General features: G+C 49.0%; 1 protein-coding gene across 1 annotated transcript in view; it reads left to right on the top strand.

Annotated features, from left to right (window-relative positions):
- LOC142575736 (calmodulin-like) overlaps positions 1-22,500 on the top strand; it is a 166,730-nt gene that overhangs the window by 120,981 nt on the left and 23,249 nt on the right. The window contains exon 2 of the mRNA XM_075685334.1: positions 18,412-18,445. Within this exon, the coding sequence (XP_075541449.1) occupies positions 18,412-18,445 (34 nt within the window). The remainder of the gene's footprint in view (positions 1-18,411; positions 18,446-22,500) is intronic.

Genomic DNA, 22,500 nt, shown 5'->3' with positions numbered 1-22,500 from the left:
GGTCGTCTTCCACAGCTTGCTCCGATGCCGCTTATGATGCCAGCGTTCCCATACTGCCCCTCCCCCTGCGAAGGCACTAACCGCACTGGCCAACTGGCAATCGGTGGGTTCTGTCGTGGCTCCGATGGACGAACCTTCGACTTCTCTGAGCCCGGCTCCTTTAGACGTTCACGCAAGTTCGCGAATGAGGCTTCGTCACGTGATGCGAAAAATGAGAGAAGACAACGGGAAAACAATATCATTACGTTTCGTAAAACGAGTCGTCATCGCGAATACGCCGCACTGATTTCGCATTCGTACATGTAGCCAGGCCGAATTGCCCTTCCGTTCGCGGAAATCCACGGACAGCTCCACTGCCAACGGAGCCGAGTCTGTTCTGACGGCTACAATATGATATCATGAGAAGCCCCCGCACTTGCTCCGACTAGTCCAAAAATTTCGTCTTTATATCTAATTTGCGTTATGAACAACATTAATGCAAAAATTTACAGAAAATAATTTTTAAGGTTTGTTTAAACCTTTTAAATTAACAACTTCCAAAGCAAGGCAAGTATGCCTGAAACTATATGTTTTCGATTCAAAACGTCTGTCAGTATGGTCAGCATAGGGATTCGCTTGCTAAAACCTCATGTAACGAAAACGCAATACTTATACTCCTTTTCATACATAGCAGTCAGCGTTTTCGAGGCTAGAGAGACTTTTGGAGTGACTTCGTTCGCATTTGGAAATAGTTCGATGTTTTTTTAAGGCGAAAGCCTTTCTTGGCTCATGGTGAAGTTTGTTTCAGTGAACCTGACCGCCGGAATATAGCCGGAGTGTTCGCCGAACCATCATCACGCCATATGAAGACAGTTTGAAGAATGAAAAATTGTTGATAGAAACAGTTAGTGAATTATAACGTTAGATTAGAGATTGGTAGAGGTTAATAATGACTAGTAATGACTAGCAATGACAACTAATGACTTGTAATGACTACTAATAACTTGTAATAACTTCTAATTACTCCGACATTACCAATGTGTCTAACGATGGCTTGTAATGACCACAATTGATTAGAAATGACTAGAAATGTCTGGTAATGAGTAGTAATGACTGAAATGGCTCCTAATGACTCGTAATGACTACTAATGACTGTGAAATTACCCATATGACTAACGACGGCTTGTAATGACCACATTTGATTACAAATGACTAAAGATGCTTACTTGTGAGCAGTAATGACTATAATGACCGAAATGACTTATAATGACTAGTAATCACTATGAAATGACCAATATGTCTAACGACGGCTTGTAATGACCACAATTAATTAGAATGACTAAAACTGCTTAGTAACGACCAGTAATAACTGAAATGACTTGTAATGACTACTAATGACTACGAAATTACCACTATGTCTAACGACGAATTGTAACGACTACAATTGATTAGAAATGACTAAAAATGCTTGGTAATGACCAGTAATGATTAATAATGCATGAAATTCCTTGTAATTACTACTGATGACTTAGATATGACCAACATGCTAACGACGGCGCGTAATAGCCATAATTGCTTACAAATTATTAAAAATGATTACTATTGAGCAGCAATTACTAATAATGACTAAAATGACAAATATGTCCAACAACAACTTGTAACGACTACGATTGATTAGAAATGACTAAAGATTCATAGTAGCGAGCAGCAATGACTAATAATGACTAAAAGAAGCGAATGATAAGAAGAGGAAGAGTAGGCTTTCGCCGTTCACCTTTTAGGAGTGATCTTAAGAGGTCCTGTAATTTTTTTTCCCACATTTGAGCGCAACTGTATTTTTTTATTGTGATAGCAATTATGTGGACACTGTCGGCGTCACCATCGGCGTCGCCGTGAGGTTCAGTATGAGAGTGAAAGCGTGCGAGGGTGAACAGGCGAACGCAATTCAATCTCGCGTGCGCTCTCCTGTAGGGCGCGAGGCAGGTGGGTCAGGCGAGGGAGGAGGGGCTTTGTTCTCCGGCAACTGCTAAGGTGCCTCGATGTCCTCCTCGCCCGCCGCTCCGTACAGAGTGGAGACAACCGCGGCGTCTACTACGGCAGGGGCCACGCGAGTAAGCTGTTTCACATGGCGCGATTTTCAGTGAGCGACAGAGCGAATTCCGTCGCCCAGCGACCGCCGCGACGTCGTGGGCTCTCCGCGACTGGATTCCAACAAGTTGGTCGCGCCGTCGCATGAGTCGCAGCGATCGGCGCGATGTGTGACGAAACAAAGCGCCGTCAAAATTGGCGCTTTCCTGTTTTACCGCGCGTTGGTAGCTTTGTCAGGTAATGTCGCGCGCCATTTATAGTTATGTTTTAGTACGGCATACCCACCTGCGCCTGGGGCTTAGGAGCTTCATAAACATTTTTCTTTTCTTCCGCTTACACTATTCGTTTAAAAGGAGAAGCGGCACGCTATCCAGGTCGGGTGAAGGACGCCGCTTCAACATAAGGCACGTATCCACTTGATCGCCATCGTCGTCAACCTCTTCATCGCTACAAATTGGGCCAGCTGCTTATACATGCACACTAAATAGTAGCTTGTTCTTCTGCAAAAGCAGAACAACAAGCCTTTATATTGTGCGCATGTCGCCATTGGCTTCCGCCAAACCCGACGACTTGCAGTCAGTCAGTCAGTCAGTCAGTCAGTCAGTCAGTCAGTCAGTCAGTCAGTCAGTCAGTCAGTCAGTCAGTCAGTCAGTCAGTCAGTCAGTCAGTCAGTCAGTCAGTCAGTCAGTCAGTCAGTCAGTCAGTCAGTCAGTCAGTCAGTCAGTCAGTCAGTCAGTCAGTCAGTCAGTCAGTCAGTCAGTCAGTCAGTCAGTCAGTCAGTCAGTCAGTCAGTCAGTCAGTCAGTCAGTCAGTCAGTCAGTCAGTCAGTCAGTCAGTCAGTCAGTCAGTCAGTCAGTCAGTCAGTCAGTCAGTCAGTCAGTCAGTCAGTCAGTCAGTCAGTCAGTCAGTCAGTCAGTCAGTCAGTCAGTCAGTCAGTCAGTCAGTCAGTCAGTCAGTCAGTCAGTCAGTCAGTCAGTCAGTCAGTCAGTCAGTCAGTCAGTCAGTCAGTCAGTCAGTCAGTCAGTCAGTCAGTCAGTCAGTCAGTCAGTCAGTCAGTCAGTCAGTCAGTCAGTCAGTCAGTCAGTCAGTCAGTCAGTCAGTCAGTCAGTCAGTCAGTCAGTCAGTCAGTCAGTCAGTCAGTCAGTCAGTCAGTCAGTCAGTCAGTCAGTCAGTCAGTCAGTCAGTCAGTCAGTCAGTCAGTCAGTCAGTCAGTCAGTCAGTCAGTCAGTCAGTCAGTCAGTCAGTCAGTCAGTCAGTCAGTCAGTCAGTCAGTCAGTCAGTCAGTCAGTCAGTCAGTCAGTCAGTCAGTCAGTCAGTCAGTCAGTCAGTCAGTCAGTCAGTCAGTCAGTCAGTCAGTCAGTCAGTCAGTCAGTCAGTCAGTCAGTCAGTCAGTCAGTCAGTCAGTCAGTCAGTCAGTCAGTCAGTCAGTCAGTCAGTCAGTCAGTCAGTCAGTCAGTCAGTCAGTCAGTCAGTCAGTCAGTCAGTCAGTCAGTCAGTCAGTCAGTCAGTCAGTCAGTCAGTCAGTCAGTCAGTCAGTCAGTCAGTCAGTCAGTCAGTCAGTCAGTCAGTCAGTCAGTCAGTCAGTCAGTCAGTCAGTCAGTCAGTCAGTCAGTCAGTCAGTCAGTCAGTCAGTCAGTCAGTCAGTCAGTCAGTCAGTCAGTCAGTCAGTCAGTCAGTCAGTCAGTCAGTCAGTCAGTCAGTCAGTCAGTCAGTCAGTCAGTCAGTCAGTCAGTCAGTCAGTCAGTCAGTCAGTCAGTCAGTCAGTCAGTCAGTCAGTCAGTCAGTCAGTCAGTCAGTCAGTCAGTCAGTCAGTCAGTCAGTCAGTCAGTCAGTCAGTCAGTCAGTCAGTCAGTCAGTCAGTCAGTCAGTCAGTCAGTCAGTCAGTCAGTCAGTCAGTCAGTCAGTCAGTCAGTCAGTCAGTCAGTCAGTCAGTCAGTCAGTCAGTCAGTCAGTCAGTCAGTCAGTCAGTCAGTCAGTCAGTCAGTCAGTCAGTCAGTCAGTCAGTCAGTCAGTCAGTCAGTCAGTCAGTCAGTCAGTCAGTCAGTCAGTCAGTCAGTCAGTCAGTCAGTCAGTCAGTCAGTCAGTCAGTCAGTCAGTCAGTCAGTCAGTCAGTCAGTCAGTCAGTCAGTCAGTCAGTCAGTCAGTCAGTCAGTCAGTCAGTCAGTCAGTCAGTCAGTCAGTCAGTCAGTCAGTCAGTCAGTCAGTCAGTCAGTCAGTCAGTCAGTCAGTCAGTCAGTCAGTCAGTCAGTCAGTCAGTCAGTCAGTCAGTCAGTCAGTCAGTCAGTCAGTCAGTCAGTCAGTCAGTCAGTCAGTCAGTCAGTCAGTCAGTCAGTCAGTCAGTCAGTCAGTCAGTCAGTCAGTCAGTCAGTCAGTCAGTCAGTCAGTCAGTCAGTCAGTCAGTCAGTCAGTCAGTCAGTCAGTCAGTCAGTCAGTCAGTCAGTCAGTCAGTCAGTCAGTCAGTCAGTCAGTCAGTCAGTCAGTCAGTCAGTCAGTCAGTCAGTCAGTCAGTCAGTCAGTCAGTCAGTCAGTCAGTCAGTCAGTCAGTCAGTCAGTCAGTCAGTCAGTCAGTCAGTCAGTCAGTCAGTCAGTCAGTCAGTCAGTCAGTCAGTCAGTCAGTCAGTCAGTCAGTCAGTCAGTCAGTCAGTCAGTCAGTCAGTCAGTCAGTCAGTCAGTCAGTCAGTCAGTCAGTCAGTCAGTCAGTCAGTCAGTCAGTCAGTCAGTCAGTCAGTCAGTCAGTCAGTCAGTCAGTCAGTCAGTCAGTCAGTCAGTCAGTCAGTCAGTCAGTCAGTCAGTCAGTCAGTCAGTCAGTCAGTCAGTCAGTCAGTCAGTCAGTCAGTCAGTCAGTCAGTCAGTCAGTCAGTCAGTCAGTCAGTCAGTCAGTCAGTCAGTCAGTCAGTCAGTCAGTCAGTCAGTCAGTCAGTCAGTCAGTCAGTCAGTCAGTCAGTCAGTCAGTCAGTCAGTCAGTCAGTCAGTCAGTCAGTCAGTCAGTCAGTCAGTCAGTCAGTCAGTCAGTCAGTCAGTCAGTCAGTCAGTCAGTCAGTCAGTCAGTCAGTCAGTCAGTCAGTCAGTCAGTCAGTCAGTCAGTCAGTCAGTCAGTCAGTCAGTCAGTCAGTCAGTCAGTCAGTCAGTCAGTCAGTCAGTCAGTCAGTCAGTCAGTCAGTCAGTCAGTCAGTCAGTCAGTCAGTCAGTCAGTCAGTCAGTCAGTCAGTCAGTCAGTCAGTCAGTCAGTCAGTCAGTCAGTCAGTCAGTCAGTCAGTCAGTCAGTCAGTCAGTCAGTCAGTCAGTCAGTCAGTCAGTCAGTCAGTCAGTCAGTCAGTCAGTCAGTCAGTCAGTCAGTCAGTCAGTCAGTCAGTCAGTCAGTCAGTCAGTCAGTCAGTCAGTCAGTCAGTCAGTCAGTCAGTCAGTCAGTCAGTCAGTCAGTCAGTCAGTCAGTCAGTCAGTCAGTCAGTCAGTCAGTCAGTCAGTCAGTCAGTCAGTCAGTCAGTCAGTCAGTCAGTCAGTCAGTCAGTCAGTCAGTCAGTCAGTCAGTCAGTCAGTCAGTCAGTCAGTCAGTCAGTCAGTCAGTCAGTCAGTCAGTCAGTCAGTCAGTCAGTCAGTCAGTCAGTCAGTCAGTCAGTCAGTCAGTCAGTCAGTCAGTCAGTCAGTCAGTCAGTCAGTCAGTCAGTCAGTCAGTCAGTCAGTCAGTCAGTCAGTCAGTCAGTCAGTCAGTCAGTCAGTCAGTCAGTCAGTCAGTCAGTCAGTCAGTCAGTCAGTCAGTCAGTCAGTCAGTCAGTCAGTCAGTCAGTCAGTCAGTCAGTCAGTCAGTCAGTCAGTCAGTCAGTCAGTCAGTCAGTCAGTCAGTCAGTCAGTCAGTCAGTCAGTCAGTCAGTCAGTCAGTCAGTCAGTCAGTCAGTCAGTCAGTCAGTCAGTCAGTCAGTCAGTCAGTCAGTCAGTCAGTCAGTCAGTCAGTCAGTCAGTCAGTCAGTCAGTCAGTCAGTCAGTCAGTCAGTCAGTCAGTCAGTCAGTCAGTCAGTCAGTCAGTCAGTCAGTCAGTCAGTCAGTCAGTCAGTCAGTCAGTCAGTCAGTCAGTCAGTCAGTCAGTCAGTCAGTCAGTCAGTCAGTCAGTCAGTCAGTCAGTCAGTCAGTCAGTCAGTCAGTCAGTCAGTCAGTCAGTCAGTCAGTCAGTCAGTCAGTCAGTCAGTCAGTCAGTCAGTCAGTCAGTCAGTCAGTCAGTCAGTCAGTCAGTCAGTCAGTCAGTCAGTCAGTCAGTCAGTCAGTCAGTCAGTCAGTCAGTCAGTCAGTCAGTCAGTCAGTCAGTCAGTCAGTCAGTCAGTCAGTCAGTCAGTCAGTCAGTCAGTCAGTCAGTCAGTCAGTCAGTCAGTCAGTCAGTCAGTCAGTCAGTCAGTCAGTCAGTCAGTCAGTCAGTCAGTCAGTCAGTCAGTCAGTCAGTCAGTCAGTCAGTCAGTCAGTCAGTCAGTCAGTCAGTCAGTCAGTCAGTCAGTCAGTCAGTCAGTCAGTCAGTCAGTCAGTCAGTCAGTCAGTCAGTCAGTCAGTCAGTCAGTCAGTCAGTCAGTCAGTCAGTCAGTCAGTCAGTCAGTCAGTCAGTCAGTCAGTCAGTCAGTCAGTCAGTCAGTCAGTCAGTCAGTCAGTCAGTCAGTCAGTCAGTCAGTCAGTCAGTCAGTCAGTCAGTCAGTCAGTCAGTCAGTCAGTCAGTCAGTCAGTCAGTCAGTCAGTCAGTCAGTCAGTCAGTCAGTCAGTCAGTCAGTCAGTCAGTCAGTCAGTCAGTCAGTCAGTCAGTCAGTCAGTCAGTCAGTCAGTCAGTCAGTCAGTCAGTCAGTCAGTCAGTCAGTCAGTCAGTCAGTCAGTCAGTCAGTCAGTCAGTCAGTCAGTCAGTCAGTCAGTCAGTCAGTCAGTCAGTCAGTCAGTCAGTCAGTCAGTCAGTCAGTCAGTCAGTCAGTCAGTCAGTCAGTCAGTCAGTCAGTCAGTCAGTCAGTCAGTCAGTCAGTCAGTCAGTCAGTCAGTCAGTCAGTCAGTCAGTCAGTCAGTCAGTCAGTCAGTCAGTCAGTCAGTCAGTCAGTCAGTCAGTCAGTCAGTCAGTCAGTCAGTCAGTCAGTCAGTCAGTCAGTCAGTCAGTCAGTCAGTCAGTCAGTCAGTCAGTCAGTCAGTCAGTCAGTCAGTCTGTCTGTCTGTCTGTCTGTCTGTCTGTCTGTCTGTCTGTCTGTCTGTCTGTCTGTCTGTCTGTCTGTCTGTCTGTCTGTCTGTCTGTCTGTCTGTCTGTCTGTCTGTCTGTCTGTCTGTCTGTCTGTCTGTCTGTCTGTCTGTCTGTCTGTCTGTCTGTCTGTCTGTCTGTCTGTCTGTCTGTCTGTCTGTCTGTCTGTCTGTCTGTCTGTCTGTCTGTCTGTCTGTCTGTCTGTCTGTCTGTCTGTCTGTCTGTCTGTCTGTCTGTCTGTCTGTCTGTCTGTCTGTCTGTCTGTCTGTCTGTCTGTCTGTCTGTCTGTCTGTCTGTCTGTCTGTCTGTCTGTCTGTCTGTCTGTCTGTCTGTCTGTCTGTCTGTCTGTCTGTCTGTCTGTCTGTCTGTCTGTCTGTCTGTCTGTCTGTCTGTCTGTCTGTCTGTCTGTCTGTCTGTCTGTCTGTCTGTCTGTCTGTCTGTCTGTCTGTCTGTCTGTCTGTCTGTCTGTCTGTCTGTCTGTCTGTCTGTCTGTCTGTCTGTCTGTCTGTCTGTCTGTCTGTCTGTCTGTCTGTCTGTCTGTCTGTCTGTCTGTCTGTCTGTCTGTCTGTCTGTCTGTCTGTCTGTCTGTCTGTCTGTCTGTCTGTCTGTCTTTCTTTCTTTCTGTCTGTCTGTCTGTTTCTTTCTTTCTTTCTTTCTTTCTTTCTTTCTTTCTTTCTTTCTTTCTTTCTTTCTTTCTTTCTTTCTTTCTCCCGTTAATAACCTAACCTTAATAACCTTTCATCAGGAAATCAACGACGCGATTTCTTTATTAACACCATAGTTGCTATTGTGCATGTCCTTCTTTACACCTTTTCTCTTGTTGTCCTCCTTTGCCTAAGATGCCTAGTTAATTTTTTGTTTTGTTTTTTTAATCCAGGCCACGGCGGCCGCATTTCGATGGGGGCGAAATGCGAAAACGCCCGTGTACTTAGGTTTAGGTGCACGTTAAAGAACCCCAGGTGGTCGAAATTTCCGGAGTCCTCCACTACGGCGTGCCTCATAATCAGAAAGTGGTTTTGGCACGTAAAACCCCATAAAAAAAATTATTTTTTAAATAAAAAAATTTAATGGCAACTTATCTCACATCACGTGCCCTATAGGGCACGTGATGTGAGATACAGCTCGATGATGTCAGATACAGCTCGATCCGCCGTCGGTGTTGTATAGTATACTATACAACACCGACGGCGGATCGAGCTGTAAGCGTCGAGTTCACTTTTTTACTAATCCGAAAGTGTTCCCTATCACAGGCGGTGTAACCAACACGCCCTTGATCCGCGTCTCTCTAATGGCGAGGCTAAGCGTTATCATCGTTTACGTCGTAGAAGCAACACCACCACCGTCCTTCGCAAGCGCCCCGATTTGCTTACAGGCTTCACCCAACGCGCTCTAAAAGTCCAATGAACTTATCTTGCACAAATTTATACGCGCTCTTACAACGCCCGAGAGCGGGGACCCAAGCGCGCTTTCGGAACAAATCCAAAGAGCCGGACTGCAGACCGGGCTCCTGGGTCTCTTTCGCAGCCCGTTGCGTCAGACCCGGGACGGTCTACAGCACGGCTCGCCCCCATTGATCAGAACCCTGGCCCCACCACCTCCCTCCCTCTGCCGAGCGAGCCGCCGCAGAGCAATCAGAAACACACCCAGACGAGCGGGCACGAACTGCAAGTAAACGTACACGCTCGAACGAAGACACCACGCAGCGAGAGAGAGGTCTGGGGCCAGCGCATCTGCATAACGCATAAGTAAAGATGACCCCCTGCCTCTAGCTATAGGTGAGAGACGGTGGCCCGAGACGCAAAGCCCGGGCACACGTACCCGCCTGCACCCCGCGGCGCGTTTACGTCGAGATTAGCGCGCCGCTTGCCACCACCGCCGGGGGCCCGGCTTCGATCAGGCGTCAAAACCTCGTTAGTCCCGAGGGTGCGCGGGGAAGCGGGCTATCCAGGGGTGCGTGCGTGTGTATCGGCTTGCCTTTGAGCGCACGCACCGCAGTCGAGCCGCGTGTTTGCTTGTGCGTGATGAACGAGCGCTGGCGAAAGGCGCTCGTCGAGGCGGTTGCAGCGAAGAGAGCGGCGGCTCACGCGCGTCCGCTCTTCAGCAACCCCAGTGCCGCGCCGGCTGCTTTTTGTTTGTTTGTTTGTTTGTTTGTTTGCTTGTTTGTTTGTTTGTTTGCTGTTCTGTGGTTGTTGATTCGCAGCAATGCGGCTAACCAGGACCCTCAATCACACACACACAAAATAACAATATGTTAGTACGCTATAATTGTCCGTCAAACTATAACTGTCCGATCGGAATTCGGACATATTTATGTTACAACGCTGGCGAGCAGTCAAGTCGTCCCAAGCAGGAGAGGTTACTCAAGATACATTTGTGAGCACTTTTCAAACAACAAAACATTATTGCACTCAGTAGACGCAGGTATAGAGAATCCCGTAGCTCAACAGTGCCAGGGAAAAAAAAAATTTTGGAAAATGGTTTGTTCTAGCATGCAAGTACGGGCGTGCATCCATGCTATCTTTTAAAGAAATATTTATGCCTTAAGGCTCGCAATGGGACATAACATGAGAGGTACGTCCATGATCTTTCCGCGACCACCATTTTGGTGGGAAAGGCACCTATTCCGTTCCAGACATGTTTTAGACTGATATAGCTGATAAAGAAACATAGGCTATGCTATAATCCGCTGTACTTGCTATAGTTGCGACATTAATTAGTGAAGGCGGACGAATAATGGCGACCGGGCTCTTGCGAACTGGAAGCTTTGTTAAATTCGGCCCAGCTTCACCTATACTGCGGAAGGCATTGACACGTCTAGAGCTGCCGAGATGAGCAGAGGGAAAAATTGGAGTAAACAAAATGAGAAACCCACGTGTGACTGTTTAGAGATAGAGAGCAAGGAAGCATAAACCGTACTTAGGACGACGTCGCAAAGCTATGCACTTGTAGGCGATGTATCGTACTACTAAATTACAAGCGGAAGGGGTACGACGGAATTGCCACACGTGAAGGTGACGCGTCGACGTTATATGTGCTTCTGTATACGTAACCAAAGAAAGGAACTCGCAGCCCGCTTTGCCTGTCCTTAACAACTCGTACACCTGCCTCGCTGTTATGGCCTACAGCCAGTGGCGTAGCAACAGGGGGGGCCGGGGGGCCGTGGGCCCCGGGTGCAAGGGGCCAGCGAGGGGGGGGGGGTGTCATATACGTCTGAAGACAGCCCTCTTTCCGCCGGCTACACCCGGGTAGGGGGGCGACAGAAGACCTATGGGCCCCGGGTGCCAGACGACCTAGCTACGCCACTGCCTACAGCCCTATACGTCGCGACACATGCAGCCATGACGAGAAGCTCGCAGACCTTGTGTGTGTCTGCCCGCTCTATACATGGTGCAGAGAGGCAAATGATCTGCGCAGAGCTGGTCAGGCCGCACATCGTAAACGCTGTCAGAAATAAATGTTCAAGACCGGTGCTCCGAAAGGAGCTGCTGCGCAGAAGGCTGTATTTGCGCTGTTCAAGTTCCGAAGGTACACAGGCCTACACTATAAGCTTTACAGGGCCCCTCACCAGGTCTGGCCATTTTGAGCTTAGAAGCGCAGACCATGCAATGCGCGCTAACGATCGTTTATGAAAAGCATCACGCCCCGCGGAAAGGTCTGAAATTTCAAACCGAACGCCGCTTTCCCTTCTCCTCGCGGCCGCCGCGCTCCAAGCCGGACGGTGACGTAGTCGCGTCCCTGCGCCTACGTAGTCGTGTCCGCAGTGTGACGTCGCTTGTGGTGACACGTGACTTTGGGAATTATTGAATGCAACATCTGTTATTTGTGTGATCTGTTGCTTGAATTGACGAATTGGAGTTTAGAGAAATAATAAAACACACAAACGGAATGTCTGCGTGTTTTTTTTTTTTGCTTTACTTCGCACCGAAGCAAGTCAGATGTACTTCCGCTTCGTCTGCTTGTTCGCACGGTCGTTCAGTCACCTGCGCAGGTGCCGAAACTGTGCCATCTTCTACCGTGTTCCAGCGCGTGATCATGCTCTGCGATCTGCTTGTTCTGTCTCAGTATTCGCGTAGCACTGAATTACACTGCTAGTCATGTTTCCTTGTGCACAGCGCGCAAAATCGTGCGCTTCGCGAACGAGACAACAGCTCGCGCACGACGCCGTCAGCGGTGATGCGTAGCGCTAAGGCGGGGGGGGGGGGGGTGTGAGGGGAGCGAGGAGAAAAATAAAATGAAGGCGGGGCTCCGTGACGTATGCGTCACGCGATCGTTCGGTATGGGAGAACGCAGGGAAGGAATTTCGCTTGCGGAGGCTAGACGGGGCGAGTGGAGAGAGCGTCTCGCGTGGTATTTGAGTCCGCCTACTGAAATCATGGGTTCGTGGCATTAAAGTATTTCTATCTCGGCTATTAGTGAGCCGATTTGAAAATAAATTTTACGGCAGAACGCTCCCTAGAGGACACGTAACAACTTTCAGCGCATAACGAAAATTTGCTATTGGGTCTGGTGAGGGGCCCTTCAAGAACGACGCATTCTACTGCTGTATAGTGCATATTCGGGTTACTTGGTTTAGTGTTCCTTTCCGTGTGTCCTTCTCTCCGATCACGCTCTCCTCCGCCTTCTTTACCGTAGCATTTTTACCCCGTGCAAGATACCCAAGTAGAACTGCTTCTGGTTAACCTCCGTGCCGCTATACAATCTCTCTCTCTCTCTCTCTCTCTCTCTCTCTCTCTCTCTCTCTCTCTCTCTCTCTCTCTCTCTCTCTCTCTCTCACACACACACACACACACACACACACACACACACACACACACACACACACACACAGCCGGCTCCACACCAGCAGTTCTCACAGTGGCGCACTGCAAAAACGTAACCTCCAAAACGATGCAGTTTTTGTAGGACAGGACTCGACGCTGACTAAATTGAATTGAAGAAAAGGAAGTAAGCTAGAATTAATTATACATAAAAAGAATACCAAAAAAAGAAGCGTCCTGCCTAGAAACTCGCTGCTTCGATCAGGCTGTGATAGTTTACAGACAATTAAAAAAAAAAACAAGGTGGTATTCTGGGGACAGTATAATTCATCTTATCTGATAGCTCACCTTAAAGCCGTCAACTAAAGGGAATATATAAGTATATCTCTTTTTCCATGAACTAAAATTCGTTGCGAGTCTCAGCTACTGTGGTCGACCCGTTAGTTGGCACGTTTAAGAGCGTGCCCAATAGAAGACGAGCAATAGCTCGTCTGCCCCGCCAAATCCATTTAAAAAAGGACATCGGTCGACTAGCGTGAAAAGGGAGGAGACCGCATTTGAAGAGCTCACGCTTTAGTCCTACCGCGCTAAGAAACAGAGAGCGATAGAAAGAGAGCGGCATTAACGGGTTCAGGGCCTCAGTCCTCCAGGTCGATTGAGAGAAAGGATACTTCTGTGACGCTGCAGATCCAAGCGCGCAGGTACACATATAGCGTTATCCAAGAGTTGTTGATTCGTTTAGCGATCTGATCGACCGATCGCAATGGCACGCGAGTATGCCAGCGGGCGCGGCCGTTGTTCAATCGACCTTTATTATGTGTACCACGAAGAGCGCCGCCGCTCCTTTCGCCGACGCCCGCTTCCGTTTTTACCGTCCAATTCGCCATGCTCGAATGCGGGTCACGCGAAGTGCTTACGCGTATCGTGAGAACACGAAGCGGCAATTTGCAAGCGCGCCGGCCACGGCGAACACGCCCCGCATTTTCTGCCTAAAGTGACGGCGCACGCCAACAGCGTGGCGCGCGGTCGTGAAGAAACTCTCGTGCGAAATAAACACGAAACGTCCCGAGCCGAGCAGCAGGCCGCGTGGAGAAGAGGGGGGGGGGGGGGCGGCGGCGTTTTCAATTCGCGCCGCCTCCTTGTCATGGCGCGCGCGTCGCTCAGGCGAAGGTGGCGCTCCGTCGCCACCGCTGGTTGGCGCGACTCGAGCTCAAACACCAAGAGTGGGGTTGGCCTCGGGTGAGGACAAACAGAACAAAGGCAAGGCAAACGAACGACTCCTCAAAGTCGCTCGAAAGAAGTAGCGAAACATGTGCTCCAGACTAGAAAGTAAGAAAGAAAGAGCTAAGACAGTCGGTAAGGGAGAGAACTGTGGCGGGAAAGGGAGGGGGTAGAGAAAGAAAAGAGCCAGAGGTGGGCGAGAGTTTTGAAATTAACAACGGTAACTACATCAATCACGTATTAAAAGAGACCGTGACAGCTTTCTTGGGTGAAGATAGGGAAAAAGAAGTTTATGAAGAAAGGAGTGACAAAGCCACTAATGAACACCGCAAGAAAGCACAGAGAAGAGGAAAAAACATCAGCGGTGCGGGCGATGGAGCTAGAAAAGAAAAGAAGGAATGAAATCTAAAGAAAACGGGAAGGGGTGGGAAGAGGCGCGATGCATGGACTACGAAAACAAGAAGCTGCGACGAAAAGAACGAAAGGCAACGAACAAAGTTTTGCAGAACCGAGGAGGAGGATGATGCAGACGGAGGGGAAGGGGGGGGGGGCACCATGCCACCACGTTTCTGAAACAAGAGCCGAGATAAAAACTTGCCAGGAATAAGCGGCGAGCAAAAAGCCTAAGCGAAAAACAAGACTCTCGCAGTCGGAGAAGGGGGAGAGTCGGGCGCGAAGAAGGTGCCACGTGGGTGAATTGAAGAAGCAACAAGGAGGAAGGGGACGAGGAGAGGGGGGGGGGGGGGGCGTTCCGTGTTTAGCAACACGCAGCCGCCGTCGCTGCCACGGTCGAAGGGGTTTTGAGCCACGGCCGACCGGCGAGATGCTGCTGCTGCTGCTGCTGCAGCGAGAGCCAGGGACGAGTTCTTGTAGAGCTATAGTTGCCGCGGTGCCCAAGAAGTGCCGCCGCTATCGCCGGTGTGTGCTCGAATAAAATTTAAAAAAAAAAATCAGCGATTGCTCCGGCTCTGAACCCGTTCCTTTCTCATTCCCCCATCCATCATCGTACTTCTCCTCCCCTTTCCTCTCACCCTGTGCAGAGGAGCAGGCCAAAGCGCAACAGGACAGGCCAGCCACCGTGCCTCGTGGAGACTCCTATAAAAATTTACCGGAGGGAACTGTGAGCCACGGAGGGAACTAGTAACCATGTGTAAGCTGCATCCATGGCTGGTTCAGCCGTGTGGGGACGGGCGGGGTTGCCATTCCGGACATTAATTAAACTAAGTTAAATTAAATTTACGAGCAGCTAGCACGTTCGGTTGGGGCACCCTTTCTCTGGCTGTAATCTCGAAAAGGCTCCTCATGGCTGCAAACTGAGTTGGAACGCGGTAGGAGCCACTCGAATGTACCATATATGGCCTGTCTGTCTGTGCGTGCGCGCGTTTGTGCGTTTGTGTGTGTGTGTGTGCGTGTGTGTGCGCGCGTGTGTGTGTGTTCGTGTGTGTGTGTGCGCGTGGTGTGCGCGTGGTGCGCGTGCGTGTGCGTGTGTGTGTGTGTGAGCGCGCGTGTGCGTGTGTGTGCGCGTGCGTGCGTGCGTGCGTGCGTGTGTATGTAAGTGTGTGCGTGTGTGTGTGCGCGTGTGTGTATGTGTAAGTGTGTGTGTGAGCGCGCGTGTGCGTGTGTGTGCGTGCGTGTGTGTGCGTGCGTGCGTGTGCGTGCGTGCGTGGAAGGGTCCGCGACGGAAATCTTTCCAACCAAAAAATCTACAAGCGCTTATAGAAAATCACATCTTAGGTCTATAGGTCGGACGTTCGATGTTGTACGTTTCTGGCGAAATTCGCCGGCTTATGGAGAGGTCTACTGAAAGGCCTGTTGAATAGTGTACGGAAAGTATGGACCTGTACCGATGGAAGTGGCAATGGCAAAGGAAATGTGAAAGATCTATGGGAGAGCCTGCGGATCTTCCCATTTGAATCTACCTGTTGCTAACGCCATAAACCCTCTGAACTGTTGAAGCAACGCGCTCAAAAGCAGAAGGAAAACGAGAGCAATTCATTTTCACTCCTGCTTGCTGGATGGATATATGTTATGAGCGTCCCCTTTGAAACGGGGCGGTGGGTTGCGCCAACAACCTGTTGCTATTCACTCTAACCCATTCACCCTTTCGAGTGCCCCTTCTGCCACACAACAATAATCGTCATCTGCCTTGATGCATTTCCTTTCTTAAAAACGCCACGCCCGCTGCTTTCTTGTCGGGAATGCTATCATGCTGATAACGCGCATGCCGTTCGTTAATGGAAAGTATCGGGCTCACAGCGTTAAAGAAAGGAAACGCATCAAGGCAGATGACGATTATCGTTGTGTGGCAGAAGGGGCACTCCAAAGGGTGTAAACTTTTCTTCGAGTGTTATACTGCCTAATGTCCTACCTAAGTTGAAATAAATAAGAAAACGAAAACACGACGAACTCCCACAACCGAATTTCTTGACCCCCTATTGTGAACTTTGCTTTTGTACGTCTCCATTTTTTGTCGTTTGCCTTACTTTTCTTCCACCAACCTTCCTATCGCCTCTTACTAATCTCCATTGCGGACAACAGTACTTGCAACAGTACTGAATAGCGCCCACTAGCGCCCGCTTGCAAGGTGGGCGTACAGTCACAGAACCGCGATGGGATCGGTTATGTCGCTCCATATTACAATCCAATGCCTTTTTTTTCATCAGCAATAAGGCACAACAAAGTAAATTGAACAACACACACCAGGTTCAATGAACGGAAGACTCAGCGAGCAGTGGCTCGCAATTTTTTTTTTTCCTTCGCAAGAGAACGGCGACTTAAACTCAGTAAACCACGCACTTCTACAATCAGCTGGCTGCAAGCAAAACTATAACGTAAGAAACGTACGAGACTTTATCAACCATGAAGGCACATTTACCCGTTTGCTACGCAGTGCAGCCGATGGTCGAACATGCGCTCATTCCTTTTGATGTGGTATATGCCTCGATGACAAACCGTACACTTGTATACCTCGTGATCGTACATTTGTAACCTGGTTTGGGCACCGTAACCTTTTCCGCGTGTCGTTGTAAGCGGATACACCGCTGCGTCCACACAAGACACGAACGATTTTGTGTGCTGAATCGAGAAGCCAGGCCCTTTGCTCTATTCGTTTGGAACAGGAAACATCACCTCCATATATGACGAACCTAGCGTCCACGCATGCTTCAAGCGGTGATAAACAGGAAGCAGTCAGTTTGGCAGTCAGGGAAGCAGACTTCTCCAAACATCACAAAAAAAAAAAGACAGATTCGTTACTTTTCGCAACTTCGTCACAAGCGAATTCGCAGTTACGTCGCTCGAGTAACCCACTTTATTTCACCTTGGTTACACGTGGTTAGAGAAATTTTGTGACATGGCGTGAAGACAAGATTGTGTACAACTGAGCCAGTACCAGGAGCTGCCGTGCTATTTTTATTATTACGTTTGAATGACCTGAATAAAAAAAACACTGACTGCAGGCTCGACATACCACGGATTACACGTCTTACATGCAAGCTCACCTAGAAAGTTAAGCTTATCGTATAATTATATATTGCAATTCATCGCTCATTGGACCTTCTCAGGAAAACTTCAGCCCAAAGCGTCTGTCTCTGTTGATTTTAGCCTGCCAGTCATTCTTCGAGTTGACTTGCAAGTATCGACGAGCCGTACATAATCATCGACTTAGCTGAAAAACTTCGCTCCACATCATTCGCATCTGGCTAAATCGACTGGCTTACTCTGCTAAGAAAAATGTTGCCGAGAACTGGCGCTATACTTTTGGACGGATGTATAAACGCCCGATCTTTTAAGTGAAAACGTTCCTGTTGCAACCAATGACTGTCGGTATTAAATATAATTTCAGAAGTTCTAGGATTTCTTCTACCAAGATGTTGCCTTTTCTTTACAAACATTTAGTCCGTAATGGTGCCTACTTACGCCTTAACGAGGCTTTGTATTGAAGGGAATGGAAACACTCTTCAAAGGCCAAAACAGCCTACTGGGTTTCGCTTATTCAGGAACTCTACAACAGGATTTCAGAGAAAAGACGGGGAATGCGGGAGATGGCAATTCAAGACGATGAGCAAAACGTGAACAAGGTGAATGCAGGAGGCAACGTTTCGACAAGTGGACTTGTCTTCTTCAAGGCGACATATGCTTTCCTCGTCACATTATAGAACAAGGTGAATGCAGGAGCCAACGTTTCGACAAGTGGACTTGTCTTCTTCAAGGCGACATATGCTTTCCTCGTCACAGTATTGAACAAGGTGAATGCAGGAGCCAACGTTTCGACAAGTGGACTTGTCTTCTTCAAGGCGACATATGCTTTCCTCGTCAAAGCATATGTCGCCTTGAAGAAGACAAGTCCACTTGTCGAAACGTTGGCTCCTGCATTCACCTTGTTCACGTTTTGCTCATCGTCTACAACAGGATTTGTACTTCAGACATGGAGCTGATCGACTGATCCGCCATTTTGAAAATTTCGTGGAATATTTCGGTAAGCGGCGAATAAACTAACTGACCATGCGAAGTTATTACAATGTGGGCCACATTTTCGTTCTACGGCGTTTTGCGTATTTCCAACTGGAGAAAGTTAGTGGCCACAAATCGTGGCGAGAGTTGAGGTTAAGCCGAACACGTGACACATCGAGTTCGCGAGTGAGAAGTCGTTGACTGTGTGTGCATGATCATATTGCAAGAGAAGCACATCGTTATCACGGGGTGCGCGAATCCTATAATTTTTTGTCAGCGAAATATTCGCTTCCATCCACTCAACATGAATATGGGTTGTCTTTTGAGTTATAACGTGTTAACCTCTCTGCCAGTAACCTCCCAGCGTCTAATCAGATTACCGGTAAACAAACCTGACCATTTAGGCGACGGTGATGCTCATCGTGTTGATAAGGAGTTTTAAACACAGCGAACTCGACGTTAGCGTATGCTACGGGCTCGGTGCACAAGAGTGCCTGGATCCAGGACACACAGCGAAGGCCTCTTAGTGAACGCAAGTCGCTTTCAATTTTGCAAATTATCGAACGTCTCAAACGGTGTCCCTCTCACGTCTCCTGCTGGCATTCGCGCTGTCTTGTTCACCACGTAATAACAAATAAGTTTGCCAATTCTGTCTCACAAAATATGCCGGAACACCATAATCTCGCACAACTGACCTGTTGTCTTTTGCATGTTTTCATTTTGCAGACGGAATACGGCCTGACGGAAGAGCAAGTCGCAGGTAAGCTGCAGAAATGCCCTGTGCGTGCGCTCTGTCTGTATGTCTGCTCAGTGAGTGAGTGAGTGAGTGAGTGAGTGAGTGAGTGAGTGAGTGAGTGAGTGAGTGAGTGAGTGAGTGAGTGAGTGAGTGAGTGAGTGAGTGAGTGAGTGAGTGAGTGAGTGAGTGAGTGAGTGAGTGAGTGAGTGAGTGAGTGAGTGAGTGAGGCTATTATTATTCTAGAAGAGGCAGACGTTTACGAAAGAATAATAAATACACAAATAAATAAAAAGAAAGACATATACGTGAGACTCTGTATTGAGACTAAAACTAGCTCAGATTGTTCAGTGACCAAAAAAATTCTGCACTCTGACCTTATATCATATCGTCGCAACTAGATCAATTCTGACGTTACGACACCGACTTTTTGTCGCAATTCCTAACTCCTTGTTGGCGTGCCAACGCCAGTTGGCACGCCAACAAGACGTAGTCACTTTAACGCGCAGCTACTATACGCCAAACGAGTTCTTCACTATAGCATGATAATGATTTCGTAATAGGCTGCGAACGTGCGCTGACAAGCCACGGCAGTCAGCAGTCACTCCCGCGGGCCACTCGGGATTGGTGGGCGCTGTCTTTGTAGGAGGCCGCAGTGGTTGATCGCTCTGGCACGTCCGCGCCTGCCTATTTGTACCAGACCTCTTTCAGATCGTCCCAGTGTCGCTTATCGAGAACCAGACTGGAGTAAGAACTGCTGCCACTGTGTAATGCGAAAGTTGCCATAAACATCGCGCATAGAGCGACAGATTGAGTTGGAAAGAAAAAATTCTTTCCAAGCGAGGAAAATGAAATAATAATAATATTAATAATAATAATAATAATAATAATAATAATACAGTGCTGCTCTGGTAACCAAAATATGAAAAATATGAGATACACTGCAACGTGTAGTCTCCTGCGCACTCTTCAGCTGTTGTTCAGCTGTTGCTCGGCTTGACGCACTAAGCTGGCAAGAAAGAAAAAAAAAAAAGAAAGACAGCGAAAAAAAAAGCTGCACTGCGCGCCCGGAACTCAGCGCGTATTGGGAGTCGAGCAGCGCGCATAGCAAAATAAATATACATTTTACGTTGAGGACGTTAGCTGCAGACACAAAAGCAAGTTTCCGAGCACAGTTCATGGGTCCCCGTAAAAAAGCGTACTGCAGAGGGCTCTCTCTCTCTCTCTCTCTCTCTCTCTCTCTCTCTCTCTCTCTCTCCCTCTCAGTTTCCTTTTTTTTTCCTTTAAGGAGAAAAATTTAAGAGCTTGTTCGCAAGTCGAATGCACCATCGCGCGCTAGCTTTTTCTCCGCAGTCTGCAGCTGACGTCTCAATCACTTCGTGGGTTCTCATTCTTTATTCCATGGGGTCGCGTTGTTTCATAAAGGGCGCGCGCGCGCGCGCGAGAACTGGCGTTTTACCGCGGGCCGCGGTGAGCAATAAGCGAGATATTCGCTGCACCGCCTTCGAAGAACAAGCGTGTAATATGGATGAGGCGGCCCGCCCGCCCGCATGTACAACAACGGCAAAGTCAGCCGGCTCCACGAGCCTGTAAGATACATGGACGCAGGCGCGCGTGAGTACACGCTTAGCGAGCACGCCGGCGCTGCCGCCCCGACCCGTATAACCACGGCGGCGAGATCGTAACTTTGAATCATTGAACAGGAGGAGGCGGTGCTCGGAAAGCATCTCGCTTTGTCCGCTTGACTTTTCCGCGTCTTCTCGGGGTGGCTTCGCTCCGGCCCTCCTTCCGCCCCCTTGTTTGTCCCGCCTGAGCATTAATCTAAAACGGTGCCGGCTTCTGGAATACATTGACGAAGGAGGTCACGAAGAAAGTGTGAGAAAAAAAAATAAAAGAAAGTTTGCGATGTTTAGGCGTGTCGACGCGTGACCTTTCTGGTATACCGCTGTCGCGTCCAATAGTAATCGCGAGGATACGAGGGCGACTTTCGTCAGCGACGCATAGTTCGCGCGCTACAACTGACAGCTGCTACGCCCGCTTCTGCAGTGACGACGGAAAGTTTCGACATTACGCGTATCCGTTCGTGGTTCTGCGTTCGCGAGGTCGCCTACTGCACGGCAAGAACATCGGCGGAAGCGGGGGCGAAATTGGTTCGCTGCAGAACAGCAAGCGGGAGGATCTGTTCCTGTACCGCAGGGACGCACGACGGTGGCGACAGCTGGCGGCGCGTCTTGAAGCGGCGCGTTCGTCGCGAGGCCAGAGACAAGGCAGGGCGCAAGGGCTTCTCTGTTGCCTACGGCCGGCGCGACAGACGGGGTTGGGAGGCATCCGCTGAATGCGCCGCAAGTCGCCGTTCGCCGCAAAACGCTACAAGCTTGGCTTATCATGTGCCTGGGATATCCGCTATCGCTCGGGTTTGCCGTTAAACGGCGAATTCGAATCGCTTGAGTATGCCCATGTCCCTCAGAAAATACGCCGAAAGGTGCTCGGGCCCATCACACTGCCAAAGTTGCTATGCAGAAAGAAAAGAAGAAAACGAAAGAGAGGAAGGAGGAACGGCACAAATGAATTGTTTGCAGAGAACCCCAGCCAAACAACATGTTGTCGTTTAGAACTTGTTAACGACCCGGAAGCGACGGTTTGGCACTCTCGCCGAGCCTACGTTTTCAGGTCTGCTCCAAGACCGTTAGACGGCTGGGTCAGGCGCTGCTATTGCAGTGTAGCCTCCGTGGTTCCTCGTCTCCCTTGTTTTCGCATTCAAACGTACGCAGCGTCGAGAAAGGCTCCGTTTTGGCAGCGAGATCCGTTTCGTGCATCATTTTTCGCTCGTACCGTCTCCATTTTTTTTTTTTCGCATCTTCACCCGATTCCTTTTCACACATCCTTGGCTTGCGCAGGTCCTCTGAGAGACCGGTTCCTTGAATTGCGACTGCTATACGGCTGCTTGCAGCTAATCATTCTCTGCCCTGTCTTCCTCTATCTCTCTCGCTATCCCCTTATCTTCCGGTTTCGCCATTCTAACACCAACTCTTTGAATACCAAGCGTCAAGAGGACCTAAAAGCAGCGTCATAACTCTTTCCATGACTCTGTTTATCTTTGTTTCTCCAAATACTTGTTTTTTTATTAATTAAAAAGCAACCTTCCTCTTCCGCCTCAAGCTCGCTCTAATCTCTCGAAGTGATCTTTCTGGCTGGGTCCTTCGACCTGGGCGGAGGCTGGGGCGCTGCTGCTTTTCTTGGAACGAATTCAACTTTCTCTCATCCTCGTCGTCTTTTCTGCTCACTCTCCTTCCGCTAGCCTATCTACATGAGCTTACGTCACCGACTAACGTCATACAACGTCACATGGCACGGTATAAACCGAGCTAATTCACTTTAAGCTGACCTGTCAGGTCGCTCGACATCAATGCTTTTTCGCATTGCATTTATGTCAAAGGTGAAGCTAGCTTTACAAAGACAGGTTAGGTTCTTTTTTTTTTTTTTTTTTGTAGAATTTCAGGTTGTTAGTCCCGTGCGTCCGTTCGAGTTTTCTTCAACGTGGAATATTTTTCCGAGCAAGGCACTCTCGCAACACGCCGAATGGTAAGAGAAAACTCGCGAGCGCGACGTCATATCAGATTACGGAAGCAGACACGCCAAGTGCAATGTAAGCGCGACGGCTTCACTTAGCGTAATGCAAAATCGACAGTACTGGGAAGCGGTAAGTCAGGTTATGCTACTGGGTTGCATATCTGCAATCATAAATAAGTTATGTTTCCTGCGGCCAGAGACCTTGTATAAGCTTCAGAAAGCAGCCCTAACGTGATCAAATGTACGCTGGCGTGCCCCACCGATTTTTGCGCGCTAGCTTTTTGCGATGTCGTAGGTTTCAGAAGCGTTCCGGCAACGAACGGCCCGCAGACATATTTCTTGCTGTTCGTAAAGGCAGAAGGTAAATTACATTTTAAAACATTGAAAGGAACATATTTTGTAACATTCTTTTGCATTTTAGTGCAAGACAGAGAGGTAAGAAACGGCAGAAAGGTTAACTAGTGTTTTCTTTAAGTTTGCTACCCTACACGTGAAAGTAGGGTAATGAAAGA

This window comes from Dermacentor variabilis, chromosome 3, assembly GCF_050947875.1.
Source record: "Dermacentor variabilis isolate Ectoservices chromosome 3, ASM5094787v1, whole genome shotgun sequence".
Classification (NCBI taxonomy): Eukaryota; Metazoa; Arthropoda; class Arachnida; order Ixodida; family Ixodidae; genus Dermacentor; species Dermacentor variabilis.
This window is presented reverse-complemented; position numbering and strand designations above follow the sequence as displayed.